At 38.9% G+C, this 22,288-nt stretch overlaps 1 protein-coding gene across 1 annotated transcript in view; it reads right to left on the reverse strand.

Annotated features, from left to right (window-relative positions):
• stau2 (staufen double-stranded RNA binding protein 2) overlaps window positions 1–22,288 on the reverse strand; it is a 104,777-nt gene that overhangs the window by 53,796 nt on the left and 28,693 nt on the right. The window contains exons 8-11 of the mRNA XM_005912151.2: window positions 13,757–13,969; window positions 13,517–13,654; window positions 6,820–6,948; window positions 3,379–3,436 (exon numbers count right to left, since the gene is read on the reverse strand). Coding sequence (XP_005912213.1) covers window positions 3,379–3,436; window positions 6,820–6,948; window positions 13,517–13,654; window positions 13,757–13,969 — 538 coding nt within the window. The remainder of the gene's footprint in view (window positions 1–3,378; window positions 3,437–6,819; window positions 6,949–13,516; window positions 13,655–13,756; window positions 13,970–22,288) is intronic.

A 22,288-nucleotide genomic window follows, 5' to 3' on the forward strand; every position in this document is an offset into this window, starting at 1 on the left:
TGTCGCAGGGCCAACACATAGGGACAGACAACCATTCACACTCACATTCACTCGCACATTCACACCTAGTGACAATTTGGATAGAAAAAAAATAAAATAAAACCCATCCTGACTACACAGTGTAGTAGTGAATGTAGAGAATTTATGCTTTTTTTGGGGGGTGGGGGTGTAATCACTACGGAAAAATGTGTTGTGATATATCATCACTGTGGGTGACACACTGTGATAGTATTGCACGGTGAGTTATTCTTGGACTCTTACTCATAAGATTAAAGTGCTTCTGAAAAAAAAAAGTCTCATTCAGAAAAGATCCGCACAATAAGTAACACTGCCGTTATAAAGAGTCGAAAACAGATGTTGCTACATCAACAAAGATGGCTAAAATATTGAGGATTATAAGTTTAAAAGTTTTAATTTTATTCACCTATAAACACGGGCCCTGTTTAAACACTCGCAAAGTTTGAACAGCTGCGAGGAAAAGAAAAGATTTTTACCCCCCCCCACCTTTTTTTTTTTTTACCCCCAGCCAGACTTCTACTTATTCACACTATACGTCAAAACAAAAGACAAACAAGAAACATCTTCCATTCAGCACTGACAGACACACGCACACAGAAAACTGAGACCAGCTGTATCTGTTTGAATGAGTTGTAAATGGTGTTTATGAAATAAATATTATTCAGACATTAGCGTCGTGTGAGTGTTCTGCGGTTTGGGCAACTTTAAAGAGCTAATTAGCAGATAGTTAAGCCTCATGCTGAGTGTGAGATAAACTAAGTGGAAATGGCAATGGATCAAAGGCACACTCCAAGCCAACAATAGGAACAGTCATCGAAAAAAGGAAGATTTTGTTTCCCAAGAGGCTCTACTCTGGAGGTATTGGGCAATGACTGAAGCTCGGGCTTCCATAGAAACCACAACCACCAAAATAGTTTTTCCAAGAGAACAATCATTGATCTACAAATATAATTATATAATATATCTTTCAGAAACTCGACTAAATCACAGATTTGAGTGCTATAAAAATTGTGGCACAGGCTCAGTTCTCATCTGGGTTCTGCCTATCAAGTCTAAACCAGCAGTGAGCAATGCAACAAATCTGGGCGATTACTCTCTCAACATAAGTGTGCTAGGCATGACATCCATTCTCCTCTCCAGAGTGAAGCTGGATGCCCCATGTCAGGGAGCCGGAGCTCTGCCAAAACCCTCCATTAGACCAAAGTGACGACAGCACATTTGAATCTATTAAAGCTATCTGTTTTCCCCTCTGCTGCTCGACATCTCACAGATTGTTCATTTGAGTCACAAACTGCTCTTTCTCAAGCTGCTGGCATTTACTTTCCTAGTTTAAAACTGCTTACATCTGCTTTTTTAAAAACTCAATCTAGAACATCACAAAAATATAATCAAGCTCAGATACTTACATGCTTAAGCAACACCATGACAATTAATTCTTTGGAAACTTCTTTCACACGTAATATTAAAAAAACAAACAAAAAAAAAACTTATGCCACATGTGGCACGACTAGCAAAATAACACCACTGCCAGGCTCCGGAGACAACAAAACAACTAAAAATAGAATGTGAATTCTTGAAATAGCTTCTTGACTTTAATGTGAGATTTTCGGCATTATTTTTTATTTTGATTACAGACAAGACAACCAACTTAACAAGAGACAATGATGGAGGCCAGCTGTTTTAAAATTACACCCTTAAGGTTCTCAGTGAAGAGTCCTTTGAGACAAAGCCTCTTCTATAAATAAAATGCCCTTTAAGGCCATCACATTCCTATGTAAGATCTTACATAAATCCAGACAGGAAATGTATTTTGCATTTGCTGACCTTTTGAAGATGTCCATAAGGTGAGATAATGATCTGTTTCTCCTTTGTATCTGTTTGTACATTAACAGGCTTGGGTATTGTCCAGATATAACAGCAATGGCAAGGCTAACATGATGATGTTTAGGAGGTTAACTATATTTACCATCATAGTTTAGACTGTTAGCATGCTAACATTTGCTAATTATAGTGAGCGATGCCATTAGCTTTGGTCTTTCACTATAAACCAAAGTCAAAGTCATGTATTCCTTTTTGTACTTGATTATCCCACTAGTGAGAAATTTAGAAGAAGACTTTAGTCCATAAGCCACAGGTGTATTCATTCGTTGTAGTTCAGGCTGGACCTACACACTGGACCAGTTAATTGACTGGTATTGTGATTTTCACAACCATGCTGCTAAAAACCTGCACAGAGATCCAAATTGAAATAAAAAAATAGCTTAATATCTAGTAAAGACCTTCTACTAATCTTGTGTGCTCAATGCACATTTTAACTACCGAATGCCTTTTTGAACATTTATTCCAGAGCATGGATATCACCACTTCTGTTTTTTTCCACTACTTTGGTCCTTTTTAGCACTAGTTTGACATTCTGTAATACTAGTTGTAATGATTTATTAATTATTCTGTTTCAGCAACTAGTTACAACACAAACTTTACTAAGGAAACTGAGCCAGAACCTGTAGCATGAGAGTCGCTATCTGATGCACTCGTGGCCTTGTGGATAATGTAAGCCAGACAATGTCAGGGGAATCAGATTAGAGTATAACAGTTTCCTTTCATACATTTAACGAACAACAGGTGATAGTCTACCTGAAAATTACTCAATTTTTATCATGTGGTGTTGGCTAGGTAGAGCATACTCAAGGCAGGTCACATCTACCCAATCCACTGGAAACCAGGCAGTTACCCGCTCTATTTAATGTTTAATGTCCGATCAGAGTGCAACCGCATGAGCACACATGGAAATACCTTTACGAGATCACTACTCAACTGCAAAACATTTCTCAAGTAAATAGTCTAAAAATCTTTTATAGCAAACTAGCCTTGTGTAATTAGCATTGTGTACATTTTATTTACTATTTTGTTTTTGGTCTCATCAGTTTGAGAAATCTGCTAACTACTTTAACCACTGATGTGATAAACCTTGTAAACATGTATGACAGTTGCAGTGTCTCTATGTGTTGAGGATTAAGGGTATGTGTATGTGCACATACCCTATACTCCTGTGCACTTGTGTGTTAATCCTGAGTGAAAGGCTATGTTTTCTGCACAGGAAGGCAGCGGAGGGACTCCCCGGAGGGCCTCTGTGTGCTGGCCCTGTAAGCCTGTGTGAATGAGCCTGAATTCGCAGGCTCCCCACGAGGACGCACGGCCAATTAAGCTGACAGTCAGAGGCCCATTGACCAGTCACAGAGATTAAACGCCGGGCCATCTCGGTGGCTAAAACCACCTGCAGGATGGAGGGAATGATGGAGAGCCAGAGAGGAGGAGGAGAAGGAAATGGAAAGAAACACGGGGAGACGTGCCGATACTCACTGTTGCTTGTCGCTTCAGTAAAAGACGCCTTTTGTCCATTCCAGCCTTTGTTGTCCATCTGTAGTGATGTGGAGAGAAGGAGAGAAGGGGGAGGTAAGAGAGATGTAGATTCTTGAACAGACAGCTTCTTCACGCATGTCAGACAAGTTCCTTCCTACTGTTTGGTCAACAAAGAGACGAGTGCTCACAGGAGGGGATGCTTAAGGAGCCTAGTGTCTCTAGGCCAGCTACTTAATTAGGGGGGTTGTCAATGTTTAGTAACAAAAAAAAGAGGCTCCTATTCAATGTGTTACTTCTGCTGTGGTGTGTGCGTCTGCTTGCACAAACACACACAGCCACAAACACATGTGAAACACAAACAAATCATTTCTCACATGTGTGACAGCTGAGGAGATGGCATTGCTGTAAACAAATTCACCCACGCTACAGTGGAATTTCAGTGCAAGAGAGCTCACAGCTCACAGAGAGAAAGGAGGAATGGAAGGAGAGAAAGCGCTCGAAAGAAAGACAACCTATCTTACAAAAGCTACAGAGCTCTGAGGTTGTCTGAGATCAAAAGAAAAGGAAAAACTAATTCGTACAGAGACGTTGTCGGAGTTGTCGAGCTATTGCACAGTCACATATCGGCCAATAACTTTGTTCTGTCTAAATATTGTTTCTTGAGTGTAACCAGACAGGTCTCACCTCTTGCCAGAAATTAGCTTAAACAGGGAGACTCACTGCTTATTTCCATAACAGCAGACTCACATATCTGAAACCTTAGAAAACAAAACACAGTGGTTTATAGGACTAAAGAATGAAACATCCAATGATGTGATTTGATTACATGTCTGTAACGTTTGACATTCCCCTGGAGACTCGTGTAAGTGGGGCATTCAGTCTGCAGAGCGTTTAAAACTTTCAAAAACTCCTCTGCTGAAGTCTCAGTAGCAGTAACTACACAGAAGATCAAGGTAATTAATGTCAGAGCTGAGGAAATCAAACTAAAAGGAAGGAAATTACTGGCTGCAAACTGAGATGCGCTTTCTTCGGAGCATGTCATGTTTAACTCTCCTGCAGTGTTGGTCAAGTTACTTGAAAAAAGTAATCAGTAACTAATTACTGATTACTTCCACAAAAAAGTAATCCCGTTACTTTACTGATTACTTATTTTCAAAAGTAATTAATTACTTAGTTACTTAGTTACTTTTTAAAAACACGATTTACAACCTGAATAGGTGATAAAGTGATAGATCTTTCAGCCCAATTCTACTTTTTCTGCATAATCCATCATACAAAATGTAATCAAATGGAAAAGTCTCTTTTTTTTTAACTTGTTTTATCAGTTTTAATCTTTTAACTTTATGCATCAAGCAAAAATTTAATTATATGCAACATTCTCTGACTTGAATAAATTAGTTTAACATTTAAACCTATTTTCTGCACATTCCAGCACATAAAATAAAATATTTTTTGTGTTTACACTCACTCTTTCAAATAGATGCAAGTAAAACACAGCAGAAAATAAATAAAGTCAAAGACTAGCGGTCCTGTTGCTCTATTTTCCCCTGTAAAGCAGGACTGAGGTAGGCGGAGGTTTACCCTGGTGCAGGTGTGCCGCGGTCATTGGAAGAATCCGCGACTTTCTCTGTGAGTTTCCCATTACGTCGTTGCGCACTCGGTGCTTGCTTGGAAGTTTAGGGGTTTTTTTGCTGTAAAAAGAAGTTTTCTTCCCAGGCACGATGGACACTAATGTTTTTGTTACTTTTTATGGAATCAAACTCAAAGTAAGGTCAGTACTTCCACGCTTTAAACGCTGCACGCTCATACTCTCTCCCGCACTCGATATGTGATCCATTGTTGCTCTGCACACAGCTGTTGTCACTAACGGCGCACTCGCTTACGTCACTGTCGTGAGACATTCTCGCAAAAAATCACGGTTTTAGTAACACAGTAACGCAGCGTTCCTACGGGAAAGTAACTGTAATCTAATTACCGTTTTTGCAATAGTAATCCCTTACTTTACTCGTTACTTGAAAAAGTAATCAGATTACAGTAACGCGTTACTGCCCATTTCTACTCTCCTGTAGTTCTAAGATTTGGTTTTCTGAATAGTATACATACAGTATATGCAGCATCATATATCAAACTAATGAGCTGTCTGGGGAACAATTAACATTCTACAGAGAGACTGGTTATGTAACTCTATCTGATTCTTCTCTCTTGAGCTTAAAAACCAACGAGGTGAATAAAGATGTTGGTGATCAATGGTTGCTTGCAAAACACACATGGTTTAGAGAAGCTGAAAGGGTATAATAGGTCAGCAGCACTGGGATTTGAGATAAATCTGGGAATTGAGTATCAGAATTACTGTGCGGGGTTGTAGAGATGAGATAAAGTCAGGGCAGTGCATGAAGTTTCCTAATTAGTTCTTCAGCATACAGCTTTATAGGTACCATCCGTTATCACCATTCTTATAGCTCTGATGCTAATAACAATTGCAAAGTGTTATTATTTGGGTGTCTCTGCTTAGACTGCTGCCCCCTGCAGCCCCGACCTTGATAGGCAAACAGAAAAGTGACAGAGGCAATAAAAACCCATTGGAATAACTCATGAGTGTCTGTAATTAAGTAACCTAAAGCAACCTACATACTATACATTTATGTTGCACTCATTAGCCATTATATTAGGTGCCCGAAAGGACATTTATGTGACTTTGAACGTAGCATGGTTGTTGGTGCCACACAGGGTGGTCTAAGTATCTAAGTATTCCACAAACTTCTGACCATTCTCTGTAAACCTGAGAATGGTCCAAAAAAGAGAAAATGAGTATCAGTTCTCTAGGAGGGCAACAGTAACTCAAATAACTACTTGATACAACAAAGGTATGCAGAACAGCATCTTCAAACCTTGGCGCAGATGGGCTACAGAAGCAGAAGACCACACTGGGTGCCACTCTTGTCAGATAAGAACAGGAAACAGGTGCTACAATTCACAAGGGCTCACCAAAATTGCAGAACAGAAGATTGGAAAAGTGGCAGGATCATAATTTCATGTAAACAACATGAAAACACAGATCAACCCTGGGTTGTTTCAATGGTTCACGCTGCTGTTTTCACTTTAGTAGCTACAAGAAATCGGAACCAAATGTAATCTGTGGATCATATTGATATATTCATATCATTATGAAACAAATGAGATCATTTATAGATGCAGTATAAGAAACCAGTGCTGGGAAAGTTTACATTTCTAAAACGGCTGTGAACAAAACCTTCTGTATAATTAATTGTGTGATTTATTCCTCCCCCCATTATGTAGAATCTTTTAAAACTTCAAATAACATTCAACAATATACAACTACTACCAGTCAGGAAGTAAGATAAATAAACAGTTGTGCAGCAAAGTGGGAGGCTTGTATATAAAACAGATATGAAATATACAAGCTGGCGAAGGCGTTTTTACCTCAGCCGGGTTCTGAGGGACTGTGGAGGCCTTGTATCCCAGCTGTAGCAGCATAGCCTCAGCTGCATTCCGCTTGGCAACCTTCTTGTTGGGCCCTGTTCCCGTGGCAACCTCATTATTCACCTTCACCTGTATGGGAATGGAGGAAAACACGCATATAAAGAAACCAGTACACACAAGTGAGATAAAGACACTAGCAATATTTGCTGATTCACAACTGAACATTCTGGTTTTGCTGATGCATCCTGTTGTGATAATGACTAACTGTTCCTTAGTTTTTTTTTAAAAAGTTTCTTTTCTCTCTTTTTCAGAGCTGAGGCAGCCATGCAGTGCACATTGCACAAAAAGAATCTGAGTGAAGTGTTTGTTTTTCAGTAATCCCAAAACATTAAATCTGTCTATACAGAATGTAAGCAGAAATTTCCAAGAGAATATCAGACGTCGTTATGTTATCCAAACAGACAATTACACTGTACAAATAACATTCTGGGAGCCAAAGCCTGTGAACTGCCAGGCCTCAGCGCACTCAGTCAAAGTGGTCTGACATGCTCGCTAAGTACTCATCTGAATACATCACGAAGGTCACAACAGAAGGAGAAGGAAGGAAGGCCTCAATAAATTCCCCAATCACTAAACAAACACAATCACTCTTTTATCAAAATTTAAACGATGATCAGCTCCTCAGAAAGCGTTTGACAAAAAGGTGGAGCCCTTTCTGAAGTGATGGCTTCAGACAAACGATACGAAAACAGAGACTCATTTGAGCCCTGCTGCCTACCAAAGGAAACAATGTGGAAATTTTAGAAGATGGAGTGGACTGCACAAAAGAACACACACACTCACGGGGACTAATGTGTGCATCAAAGAGGCATGGAGAATAGGTTTGAGGCTGAATTACCGCCTGATGCTAAGAGAAGCTCTGTTCTTCACATGAAAGAAAAGGATTATGGAACGAGAGACTAAGTGGGAGAGTTTGACTGGGAGAGGCAGCCAGGGAAAGATGAATAGGAAGAGAAAAAGACAGACTGCTGTTAAAATGGCGAGCATAAATAACACCTCTAAATGCACACGTTTAGCAATTTTACAGTGTGAAGCGGCGTGGGTTAGTACAATGCCACAATCTTTCCAGGAGTATATGTCCCAGAAAATCCACCCCAAGATATGGTCAAAGAATTTGCAAAAAACCAAACAAACGAATAAACAATCAAACAAAAAAAGGCCTCAGTTAGCATGTTGAATTTTAAAGTTCATGACAGCACGATTAGAAAAAGACTGAACAAGTGTGGTTTGTTTGGAAGGGCTGCGAGGAGAAAGCCTCTTCTCTCTAAAAAGAACATGACCGCATGGCTTAGGTTTGCAAAGAACAAACCACAAGCTCTCTGGATCAATGAGGCTCATTCATGAGTATTTTCATGGAAACATTCTTACCCTGTGCAAAAAACAATCATGTACACAAAATTACTAACAAATTCACTGCCATTAGCTAATTTCTTTATATAAAGAAAGATGTTTGATGCCAGGTGACGTAGAGAAAGAGATGTATGAGAGAATCCTGCACGTGGGTGAAAGTCCAACTGAAGACACTAGCTCAGGCTGAAATAATTGAGGTTAAAATATGAGGTTAAAAGGGCTAAAATATCTCTACCCAAGAAACTCATTGTGGCTCAATTTCTTTTTAAAAAGAAAAAAAAAACAGTTTGGAAATCCGAATTGATAGATAAAAAATAAAATAAAGCACTAAAAGACTAAAAGGAGCAACCAGATTGGTCACTCCAAGATGAGAAACTTGGTTCAATGGAAAAAAGAAATCTAGATTCCCCGGTATCCATGGAACAGTACCAAGAACTGTATGTGACACTCAGCAATCGCCTTTTCATTTGGTATTTCATTTTCTTTACCTGTATTCTGAGCATTTCTTTTTTTGGTTTGCTGTTTACGATACATATGAATGTTTCACACGCTAATCAGTGATTCATTAATATTGTTGTACCTGAAAAAATTTAGAAATGTTTTAGAGATACAAATTATGTGAAGGTGTGGCTGTCACAGAAAATTTTAAAACACAGCTTTTTGTCATCTCTGCTGAAACATAAGTGAATTACAAGCAGCACACTAAGTCCAACAACTAAAGACATTTTCTTTTTCACATGAAGGGTGGGACAGAATATCAAAGCAGCAACATAACTAATCACTTCCTCATGTGAAATACTTTCAATACACACTGATGCCAAATATCAATATTCTTATTAAAACTCTAAACCAACTGTAAACTGGCTGGTACAATTTCTCAAGAGATGAAGTTAGGAAGAAACTCAGAGGGAAAGTACCAGACAACACGGTTAGCAGGGGAAAGCAAATCAAAGAGCTAATTCATTGAATCGATTAATTAAAAGTGAGGAGCAATAATACACAAAGATTCAATTTTCTCTTCTTCTGTTCTAAAACTATTGCAGCGTACTGCTAAAGACTGTATACTGCAGAATCACTGTGTTGTGAATATTTATTGAGTTCATAATTGAATAGTTATTGAACTATAGCACTGTATGGATTCCCTACTTTGCACAATGAGCTTGACTGATTTGTTAGAGCTTAATAAAACATTTTCAAAATCATGTAATGATCTGATTTACATAAATGTCATCGGCATTTACCTGACAAGTTCTTTTAAAATCAACAAAGCATTTCTCAAGATTGTCCTTTAATCTTAATTGCAAATTAATTTTAACACGTGGGTGATTAAAGAAACACATTTGGCAGAAACAGTAGTTTAGCTTTAACTTGTAAAAGTAGGGCAGGTAAATTAAAGAGGGCAAATTCCAAGTTTAAAGTGCACAGTTTATTAACTGAAGCCAATTTCAACTTGGCTTCAGTTAATAAACTTAATTTCAACTTGCAGACACAGATTATTTTTTTCTCCTGTGGTTTTTCATGCATGACCTCAAATAGGCTAAACAACTCTGAAAGAGATAACTGTGGTATCTGATGAGATTTCCTCATACAAAGATCCTACTCTGTTTACTGGACTAATAATAAACACCAAACCACCCGTAACTAAAGGTTGCAGCTGACAGAGGAACATGACATTTTATGAATACTAGCTCCTTAATTCCAGTATCATCCTGTGGTACAGAAAACAGACTTCGTGCCACCGACAACTTGAAATGTAATAGCATAAAAAAAAGTTGGCTGCTCCAGTGATGGAAACAGGGCTGTAAAGATGGATGTTCATCTATTCTAAGCTTTAACTGCATCTATAAACATAATAAATGCTAAACAGAATGTTTCACAAAGGAATGCCGAGCATGAGAGACAAAGAGGAGAAGAGAAAACGGTGAAAGGAAACATGAGGAGGCCGAAATCATTTTAATCCAACGTTGAAATGCAGTAAATGAAAACAGACTTTAATGTTCAGTTATTCTACCACATGTTGCTGACAAAATAACCATGTTTGCACCAAATGCATTAAATTATTTACATGTCTTCTGGTCACTAAACATTAACCAACAACATTTTTTCCTGTTCTTTGACATAGTAAATAATAAATACTGCAAAACTGGAAGTAGGTTCCACACTTAAAAGAACAAAGCTGGTCAGTGGTGCAGGAGGGGAATAGATTTCTTTTCTGCACATTAGCAGGCTGTTCAAAAACGACCTTGTTTGAACAAAGGGGAGCTTGTCATGCTAACACAGTTAGGGATCATAATCCCTGTGGAAACCTAAGAAACCTCGCACCCACATTCATTACCCACATATAGCCATCCTCCGTGTATGTAGTAGCCTGAGATTCAGCAGATATGAGCTAAGCTCCTTGTCTTTTACAGCATATATAACCCTTTTCTTTTTACATCCTTAGGACTACTTAGCAGGCCACATTAGCAACGGCAATTTATTTATTTACACAGCACATTTCATTACAAGTAAACTCAATGTGTTTAAAAAACGGTAAAATAACACAACAATAAAGACCTAGCTATGTAGGACTATGATACCTTGAGGCACACACAGTTATTAAGTGTACGTCTGTGAGAATAAAAAGGTTTTAACTTGTTTTTGAATGCGGACACAAATGGAATTGACGTCAGGTCAGCGGGCAGTTTCTTCCAAAGAAGTAACTGAAAGCACCCTCAGCACACTCAGATCTAACTGAGAGTAGTTGAAAGATCGGTACCTGATGACCAGAGAGCTGTAACTGGGTTATAGACACTGAGCAAGTCAGAGATGCACTGAAGGGCCAAACCACTGAGAGATTTATGAACTAACAGAAGAATTTTAAAGGTAATCTTGTATTGAACTGGCAACCAATGACGTTACTTACATACGTGTAAGGCTGCTACAATGTGGACAAGCTGAAGACGTCCTACTGATGATTTAGATAATCCCGTAAATAAAGCGTTAGCCTACTCTATCCTGTTTGATATGAACACAGGGGGCAATGTCTTAGTTTGAGATAAGAGCAGTCCTGGTGACTTTAATAAAATAATTGTCAAATTGAGATCACTGCCCAAAATTATGCCACAGTTCCTGACTTGCTCACTGTGTTTGAGAGAAAGAGATTATAAGTATGAATATATTTTCTGTCTCTGTCTCTTTTTGGAGCAACAACAAATATTTCCATTTTGTGTATTTCTTTTAGTTCTTAAAGATTTTAAAGTCAATTTATAGTTGACTTTTCTATGATTTCTCTCAGATCTACAACAGGTTCTTTCAGCCATCTTTACGTTTTCACTATTTCTCCAAGGTGCTCAATCGATAATTGTCCATCATTTCATCACATGACAACAGTACTGGTAATGTGTACTTTTTACTTTCCTTTTTGTTTTGGCAGGGGAATGAAATACTTCTGAAAATATGCAATAATAATCAGAGATAGCAAAGTCTAAAACATTTGTATATGTGGGTCAGTAATGTCATCCAAAAACACGCCAATAAACTGATTATATTCCAAACTCAGTTAACTGTCAAATGGCAAAAATTTGCAGCTAAAAATGATTCTATACAACGATCACACCACCTCCTGCTCGCACGCATGCAGCATTCAAAACTACAATTAGTCGTCGATATTTCAATCAGCTGTTCAATCACTCTTATCAAGCCAGGGTTTTGTTAGAAGGATAAAATCCAGTTTATTAGTAACAGTGACATCATTAAAAATAAAAGCCTAATTTGCTAAACATCTAACATTCAGAAGCGCAAATTGGAAAGTGGACTTAGTTGACTGAGACAAGGTGGGTTTGATGAGTACAATTAGTCGTCGCGCTCCTCCCCTTTGTGAGTGTGGACGCTTCATCTCTTTGCTCTTGAATGCTTTGCTTCTTATATTGATTTTTATTGATTTTTATGCTGATTTTTTCCCTTTTTTCCGTGTGAGCTTACCTGCGATAACTTCTGGACACTTGTAGATCATTAGGACTAGAGTGTTCTTAACAGAAACAGCAACATTTTATGGTTACCTTGTCCTCAGCGCACCGTGTGGTGCAAAACCAGGACATAAATCATGTCTCCTGGAAGGGGGAGGACGTATCACAGGCAGGGCACAGCGAGCTGAAATCTCTGAAACAGACTGGCCTTCACTTCCTACGAGACAGAGAAGCTCTTCTACCCCTGTATACGGGAGGAAACAGGACTGGACAACCGTGAATAGGAAGGTTAACAACAAACCTCCAAAACAACTGAATGTGAAACTGCAGAACAGATTTGCTCCACTATCAAAGGACCCTGGATCTATATCGGACAACCATCCATCTAAAAGCAGCGAAATAAGGTCTGAAAATCTGTTGAAAAGTGAAAGGCCACAGGGAAAGCTAAAGGCTAGGCCTGAAACTCTGATTGTGGGTGACTCTGCCGTAAAGGATGTACAAAGGATGTGCGGTAAGAACACTAAAGTCCTCTGCTTTCCTAACGATATGGTCAACAACCTGAAGGAGAGAATTCTTCAAATTGCAGATGAATATCCAACTGTGACAAACAGTTGGACCACATCATGTCCAGCTCTGAGGTCTTTACACTGGCTGCCTGTCCGTCAGAGGATAGACTTTAAAGTTCTGATGCTGGCCTATAAAGCTCTGAATGGTTTAGGACCAAAATACATCAATGACCTCCTGACCCAGTATGAACCTTCCAGATCCCTCAGGTCATCTGGATCCGGTCTTTTATCAGTTCCCAGAGTCAGAACCAGACACGGAGAAGCTGCATTCAGCTTTTATGCTCCTTATATCTGGAACAAACTCCCAGAAAGCCTCAGATCAGCTGAAACACTCAGTTTATTTAAATCCAGGTTGAAGACTCACCTGTTCTCAGCTGCATTTGAATAAAGCACCAAATCCACACTTTTAAGCTTAAATTTCAAAACTTACATTTAACTACTGATTTTATCTACTGTTCTGATTTTATATACTGTTGTTTGTTTGTTTGTTAATTAGTTAGTTAGTTTATTTGCTTGTTTTAATCAATTGTAAATCATGCTTTTTATTTGTTCTTGTTTCTAATGTCTCTGTAAAGCACTTTGAATCACCTTGTTGTTGAATTGTGCTATACAAATAAACTTGCCTTGCCTTGCCTTGCCTTACAATGTGTTCTTTGTGTATGGTCTGCTGTTAATTCCTACTTTAATATGAGAAAGTGGTCTAGTATTTGCAGGACATCATATAGTTGGGAATGTCTTTTCTTGTAGTAGCATATTCTGTGACCAGGAATGTACCTGCATGATGAACTCCCGACGTCGGGGCATCCCTCTCTCTGAGAGCAGCAGGTACTCGGGCTCCTTCTCCTTTTTGGCCTGCTGGATCTGGGCTAGACGGCTGATCGGGTTCATGCCCTGTCCATAATCTGGTCCTGTCTACAAGGAAAAAAAGCCAGTGATGATCTCTTGTAATAACCATAATCATTTATTCTGCCGTGCATCCCTGTGTGTGTGTGTTGGTTCACTTTATTAAAGTACCTTGAGGATGGTCTTGGTTCGTTTCTTGTAGTGTGTCTTGGGTTTTTCCACAGTGGGTATGGAGGGAAGTTTCTTCAGGTCCTGCAGGATGGACAGAGCGGCACGTTTCTTGGACAGCTTCTTGCTGTTGCCCTCACCCTCGGCAGAGAACTCCCCCACGGTGACACGGGTCAGGAAGCTTTTCATGTGTGGGGGCCCACTCTCCTTCAACACCTGGAAAGGTTTTTGGAGAAACACAGATGGGAGGGGTTTTTTTTCATAAAAGAGAAATTAAATAAAAATGATAGTACAAAATCTGAATTTATATATGTGTGGGTTTTTTCTCCTGTGTGGAATATGTATAAAGGAGTGTGTGCAAAGCTCTCTGTGAGCAACTACACCAGGTGGTCCAAAACATCTGCTCTCAATGGTCACACACTGCTACCCACCCACATGTGGGTGTGTTATCCATATACAAAACACTCCAAACTGAACAACACTGACGCACAAACACACATATGAAAAGTAACATGTTCCTAGATGACAGTCTCTAGTGATGAAGGCTCAGTTTCCTTCCTCTAGCCTCTGGTCACCTGGGAGACCTAAAACAAACACCGGCTGGCGTTAGGTCATGCTTCTGCAATCACATCTACTTCAAGTCCAACCACAGTGTGCGAGTGTGTGGATGTGTGTGTAGCAGGTGGGGTTCTTATATAGGAAAACATGCTGGAGGAAGAATTAAGTTTCACACACTTACTGAGTCCAGCTCTACATGTTCGATGAACGTGGATCGGTTCCTAGCTCGATGGCTTTCTCCCTTGCTTTCCCTGCTTTTTTTGGGTTTTTTGCTGCAGCAGCTGTGTGCTGCTTTGGATTTTTTCAGCCCCCTCCCACGCTCTCTCCTGATTTTCTTCTTTTGAGCTTAATTTGTGGTGCAGACAGCACAAATTGTAGTAATCAAATGCAATCTAGCAACAGTTGATTTGAACTCAGTGACCGATAAAACAGATTAAACTGATAAGCGGAACCTAGAGCATTCCTCAAATACTTCACACATCAACACAGACTAATACCAGACCTTTGGGGAAACAAAGGATAATGTGTCCATACCCCCTCTTCAATCTACACGACACCCAAAAAAACAAAGATTTTAGTTCAATTAAACTCAAGTGACAAGGCAAGTCCTGTGCATGAAAACTAAACAAATAGAAATCAGTTAGTGAATGTTTAGACAGATACCACACATACAACTATGGCCACAAGTAAAACAGAAAACTCAGAGCAGACACGCATAGTTTTAATGCAACTAACACCTTTTATCACATACATGATCACTTCTTTTCTCTTCCTACTCAACTGACTCCAACATTTTCTTAACAGAGGATACACTGGCCCCCATGTTTCCCATCACTGTTAACCTGTCAGCCTGTGGGCAGTCCTGCACAAGGAATTCAAGTATACAGTAGGTTAGCATGTGCGCTGTAGTGAAGCCTTGAAGCACTAGCTGTCCAAGACATCAGGCAAACTTACTCCCACCCAAGGGATCTTACTCTGGTCTTGCTCATCACCAGAAAAGGGAAATGTAACATGGCAGCTTCTTGTATGTTACAACATTCAGTGGGACTGGAAGCATCCCGAGTCAGATTTAGTTTTTTAAGGCATAGTGCTGACGATGACGTCGCACATCACCGGCCGCACTCAGCTAAGATTATGTCACTTTGAGGAAATAGAAATGGATTAACAGTGAAATGTGTATTTAGGGCCATAAATATCTAGATAATAACATTTTTGCAATAGATTTTGAATCAAACAATCAACATGTGACTGACTTTCAGCCTTACTTCAGGAGACTTAACAAAAGTACTGCATAAAGGAATTACAGCCATTTTATACAGAACTTCACATATACTGATCCTGGATGTGAATGTCACAGTAATTCTGGCCTTATCGAAAAAGTTCTTTTTCTAGGATGGAATGATTGTACAGCACACATCTTTAATGACATTAAAAAAGAAGAATTGGTTGCTAAAGTTATTTCTCTAATAAACATAAACATATGCATACACTCACTTAAATAAGATAAGATGAGATAAGATAATCTTTATTAGTCCCACACGTGGGAAATTTGTTTTGTCACAGCAGAAAGTGGACAGTGCAAAGTTATATACCAAAAATTAGAGAACACAGGAATACAATAAGAATAAGATACTGTGCAAAACTGTACAGACTAGAGTAGAATAAAATAAAATAGTATATACAATAGGATAAAAATAGAATACAAATGCGATATACAACCGAGTAAAAATACAAATCCACTTATTAAATCTTTTAACAAGGCTAAGCCCTACTAACTTACTGTTTGTGATCATGATTGACTACAACTGGTAGCTTTTCTTCTTTCCGCATAAAAAGAAGTTGTTGTACAGCACTCATTAGATTGACCAATACTTAGAACAATGGGAAAGTCCAGGCAACTCAGTAGTTCTGAGAACTGGAGATTTATACAAGTTGGGAGCCATTTTCTAAACAACTGCAGATTCCAAGATCATCATAAATTAAAAAAAAAAACAAAAACATAAATACAAGTTATTCAGATGTGTCACCACTTTGCAAAGGTCTGGATGAAAGGTTTTATAGTCAGACGAGACAAAGACTGAGCTATGATGGCAGTAGATTTGACCACAATGACAAGAGGATGTTTGGAGGAGTAAAGGTGACGCTTTCAAAATTTAAGAACAATGTACCAGCTGGCAAGAATGGTAGTGGAACCATCATGCTCCAGGGCTGTTTTGTTGCCACTTGTATTGGTATATTGCAAAAAAGTGGATGGAATAATCAAGAAAAGGACAACCTCAAATTCTTCAACTTCACCTCAAATCAAATTAACTAGATAGCTTTTCCTGCAATGATCCCAAACCCACATCAAAACTGGTTTTGGAATGGATAAAGATGGATAAAATTGAGCTTCTCTAACGGCGTTCCAGCCTCGACCTCAACCCTTTTGAAAGTTTGTGGACTATGCTTCAAAGCAGGGCACGTGCCAGGAAACTAAACCAATTTAAATGAACTCTGCCAATTCTGCCAAGAAGAGTCGTCAAATGTCCAGACAGAACTATGCCAGAAGCTTGTTGATGGTTACTAAAAGTATCTAGTCAAGGTCCAACTTGCTAAGTGACATTTAACCAAAACTTACTGGGGGCGGGTACATATCTGACTATGTATGTCTACTTCTGACCCTGTGTGGATTACAGAAAATCCGAAATAAATAAATAATAAATAAATAAACTTGTGCACCCAATTCATATTTTTAAAGTAATAAAAGATGTACTGCATGCTCTACAGTCACTTTACCTTAGAAAGAGAGAAGTTCACCATTAAAAGCCCTAAATTACTGTAAAATCTATGACTTAACGTCTGAAGTCTGGAGCCCTTTGACATCACCTAATGCTGTTTCCTCTTTTGCAACGGTCTGCTAGGCCTTTATTGTAGCCATCTTCACTTGTGTCTTGTTTGTGGGTCTCTTTGTCTTCAGTTTTGCATTTAATAAATAAAAAGTATTAAATATAAATCAGGTATTAAAGTATTAAATACAAATTAAATATAAATCTTGGGTTGACATCCGGTGGCTGACTCGGTCAATTCAAGAATATCCTATTTCTTTGCCCTGAGAAACTCTTGGGCCATCATCCATTTATTTACTCATCCACTTTGACAACGATAAGCTTGCCTCCTCAACAGTGTTCTTAACTTGGCTAGATGCGGTCAAGGGGTTTTTATAAACACTGAAAATATTCTGCAATCATCTCCTTAAGTTGTCTTCTGCAGTCTTTCAGATCTTTGGGTGTTGCCAAGATGGTCAGTGCTTGTTTTTCAGAAGTACCAGATTGGGGACTTGTCACTCGTAGAGTTTTATTATTGAAGGTTTATCTTTAACAGTTACCAAATGCAAGTTCAATAATGACTTTTTATCTGGTTAGTATGACATGATTAAACAAGGGAACAGGGCTCAAAAGTGACTGTCAATTCACCTTTAGCATGTTTTTACAAATACCTAAGGACCTATATGTAAAAGGCAAGTCTTTGATGCTGTTGTAACAAATAATCAGATGTGCAAGACAGGAAACCTTTTAACTTCTTCTCAGTTCTATTGTCACTCAAACCTTCTGTGTCTCCTTGTTAATCACACCGAACATCAAGTCTTTAACATTTAGTGAATAAGCAGAGACTCAGTCAAGAAATGTTCTGGCACATAATCTCCATAAACAGAAAACTTAAAAGAAAGAGACAATATTTTGGTTTTCATACTGATTAAATTAGGTATGACATCAATTAATTAATGAGCTGTTTTTGGCAGGCAGAATTTGTCACTATTGGACAGAGCCAAGTTAAATGTTTCACTCTTCTTTGGGGATGACTGTAGCTCAGGAGGTAGAGCAGTAGAAAAAGCAGATAGAACTAGTCCATTTAGCATTTACACATCTTACAGGGGCATTGATCTTTACATCTAACTCTTGGTGAGAAATCTACTATTTCTTGTTTTGAATGTGTACAGCAGTTACATTAATTAACAGAGAAAAGTCAATGTTCTGTAACTACATTCATCCTCTTTGTCATTCAGGAAGGTGTTTTTGTGGGTTTTTCAGAGTGACAGACTCACACAAATACCGGAGCATGAGCCCTCCAGAAGTGTTCCACTTGCTTATAATTCATCTGTGCTGTTTAAATTGAAAACATAAAGTCACCAATGGGAAGAACGAGATCAAATGTGGCCTACATGGACATATGGCAAGTCAACAAAAAGTATGAGACAATGCGTATATATCTACGCATTCAATGTCACCTACTCTTGGCACACGATGGCGGCAGACAAGCTGCAGTCAGTCTCCTGGCAGACGACACGGGATCTGCGCCACACCGATGGGATTTCAGCACTTCCATTCATTTACACGCACAGTCAGACACACATACATGCAAACAAATAGACAAACACACCCGTCTGCCACCTAATGACAAGGATCAGATTGTATACAGGAAACCTTTGGTAATTCAATGTTGAATTTTTTTTAAAAATCCCATCTATTCTTGTCTCTTTATTTGTTCTTATTCAATCATGTCTCCAGCTCCGCGTGGAGACATTAATACCCTGAGCAGTCTGAGGATTTGAGCATGCGAGAACTCAGGTACTCTAGAAGAGGAGGCTATGGGAGCAGGGTAGGACAATAGTAGGGACTGGTAAAGGGAAGAAAGGCTCTTTTGTGATGAGTGGTGGATGGACAAGCCCTGAGGGAAGCTGATTCTTGTAAGATGGGTGGTTCTTGGCTCGGACCCTCTTCTCTTGTGTCCTCCTTGGAAAAGGAGCCTCCGATCCAACACACAAGCCGTGATTTATAGATTGGTTCCTCTTTGATGCTGACATCTGTTTGATATTGCCTGACGGGGGGATTAAATGAGCCAACTGGCTCTCAGGGTGGCAACGACCCTCATCGCTGCAGAGGGATGGGAAAGCAGACACTCGCTAACAGTGACTCACGGGTAATTTCATGCAACAGTAAGGGCAGGGATGAGCTGATGTGAAAACATGGTTTCTGTGAAAGGCATTCACATGAGAGATGACCATTACTGTTTTATGTGGGACGCATCTATGTGTGTTAGACGAGGGTGTGCATCAAAGAAGATTCAGTAAAGAGGAAAGACATAAAGCTAAACTTTGTCAACTTAGTTGGAATTTAATGGACTGAGTGTGCAAAATGAAATCCATAAAAACAAGTAATTCAGTAATTCACACTTGATCTCCAACCACAGCATACTGGCAGAGCGAGAACATACTGCATCTAAGAGTGGGGATTAAAGTGAATCTGCTCAAGAGAAATGAAAGCTATGAGGGAAAGAGAAATGTATGTTATGCAAGGAGAGGGAGAGGATAGATTTCAATCTCTGTGCTTGTAATTTTTCTTTAGTTTTATCTTTAATTATTATCTAGTATGTTGGTTTATGGAGTTCCACGTCCAGAAAGACTGCCGTCAATCTTAACAGATCAAACGCTAACAGTCTTGCCACCAGTGACTACTCTGAAGAAAATTGCCGGTTCAAGTCAACTTGTCAGTGGAACAATCGTTTAATTTAGCGGCAGTTTAACAAATTACTTCTTAATGAGGGGAGATCCATCAAAAAGTGCTCTCTATTTTTGTTTCTCAAACAAAGTACTGAGTGTGATATCTTATTGTGTAATTCTTAAATAATTGGGTTACATTCACAATTTCATTAGTAGTTTATCCTTTTACTTAGTGACACTTCTTCAGTGTGTTACTGAAAAATGTAAACTAGTGAGAATATGATTGTCTTTTTATAAGGAGAATGGGGTTCAAGTGCTTCAGGATAATTTAATTCTCACATGTAAGTGACACAAATAGAAGGTAACTCTATTGTAAAGTGATTCAACTCGATTAACTGTATCCGGGTTTTCTTTTCAGTCCTCTTTCCATTCATCGCCAAATGGCAGCTCCAGCAACTAGATAAGCAGTTAAGAAAATTGATGGACGGATGTTTCTTTTTTCCCTTCATTTACTTATTTCTTTGATTTCCCTTTTTTAAAGTATTTTTTCTTCTTCTTTTTTAAATGTGTGTGGCCATTTGTCTTTGTTTTATTTTCATGGCTGAAAATAAAACAAAGACATTAAACATTGAATTACCAAAGACAAATGGGAGTCTGTGATGGGAGGGGTGGGAGGCCACTGGAGGGACTGAAAAGTTTTGTACTTCTGCATTAATGTTTAATCCCTAGAGGTTGCCACTTGATTCAAATGCCTTGTTATATGTAATCACATGCTTTGCCAATTATTTATTATTCATTTATTTAAAAATAAATAAATTGTTGATTATTGTTTGTTGCCATCTGACACTTCAACATTTGCTTGATGTAGCGCAGAAAAAAAATGAACCTGATCCCTCTGATTTAAATAATGATATCCTTTTACAGTAGAGGGTAGACCAAACAAACCAAGCTAAACGCTGCTGTCAAAAAGCGCACACAACTCGTAACTTGTGAAATAGTCAAAGAAAATGAACTGTTGACAGAAATGTAGGGAGATGGTGAAAGAGAATAAGTGTTGTGAGAGAAAGCACATGGAGAATATTTACTGATTTACTGCTCATCAGACAGCAGTAATGAACAGTCTGTCTCCAGACTGACAGTGAGCAGAGGAGAGACCGCTCGGAGGAATGTGGCTATGTTCTTCTTTTAAAAACTGCTGCTCTCAGCCTCCAGTTTGGAGGGACTGAAAATGAAAGTGAAATGACTGCTGCCAGTGACAAAGACATAACAGATAATGAATCATGTCAATCCAGACTTAGCTGGATGAAATTATTAATAGCAGTTCCAGGAAGGTAAGTGTAATCCCTCTGGTTCAACGCAAGGTAGGACTCACAGGGTAGCCATTCCATACCCTAGTGAGTAAATACATTTTGTTAACAAAGAAGTTGAAAGGTGGAAGGAAAAAGGGAGGATTGGATAGCTTCGCAGATAATTTTTCCACTGTTGTGTAAACTCTTATTAACAAGCAAAGTAAACACAGTGAGAAGATTTTACCTCCCTTCCTCTCCTTACAGTTCATTTCCTCTCAGCCCATCTTCACATCCCCTAGTGTCTGTGAGGAACTGCCCTCTGTAATTTTGGGACTGATGTAAGAGAGGTGGAAGGGAGGAACTCTGTGGAGGAAGGGAGGGGGCACACATTGTAAACTGAGCCTCTCTTGTTTTTGGCACCTTGCTGAGTGCAGAAGAAGAAGTGGGGAGCGATGAGGGAGAGAATATTGGACGAGTCAGCTGAGATATGGTGAAAGCCAAGGAGCACTGAACCAGAGGGTCATACAAGGACACACTAGATTTCATGGACTAAAAAAAAAAAAGTTGTGTTGTGACTCTAATGGTCAGAAAAGATGTGGTAGGATTCCCTGTAGAATCCAAAGGAATCTTGTCGGGCAAAGCTAGTAAGGAACTTAATCCTGGTCATATCCAGTGGACCATGTCAGGGAAACAATGTTTTAAGTTTTGGATGTCGGGTTTTACCAGCTGATGCAAAAAGCTTTTCCCAGAAGCAGCCGTGATTAAGAAACAGAAACTACTGTATGCCAAGAAAGCCCATCCTGAGGTGGCATTAGACATGACAGACAATGTACTTAACAAAAACGAAAATCCCTGAATACAATGATTACACATCCTTAACTGTAAAACCAAAAGTGAGCCAAATGCACAGAATTACCAAGTGCCTTTACTCAGGTTTTCAGAAACACATGTAATCCCTGTTTTAATGGCAAAAGGCAGAATTCTGATAACATATTGAAGCTTGGTTTAGCAGATGATGCTAGTAAGTAAAGTTCATTCATAAATAAGCCTGGTTTTAAAGCCTTATTAAATGAGTCTATTAACAATCAGATACAATGTAAAGTCAGTACAATGAGCTTGACTCAGGAACCGAATTTAAGTTAGTTAAGCATAAAACAAACGAGTTAAGAGGCAGAGTTTTGAATGGTGTGATTTTGTCATCATAGTTAAATT

This window comes from Haplochromis burtoni, unplaced genomic scaffold (genome assembly GCF_018398535.1).
Source record: "Haplochromis burtoni strain Fernald_Lab_line unplaced genomic scaffold, NCSU_Asbu1 Contig_1, whole genome shotgun sequence".
In the NCBI taxonomy this organism is placed as follows: Eukaryota; Metazoa; Chordata; class Actinopteri; order Cichliformes; family Cichlidae; genus Haplochromis; species Haplochromis burtoni.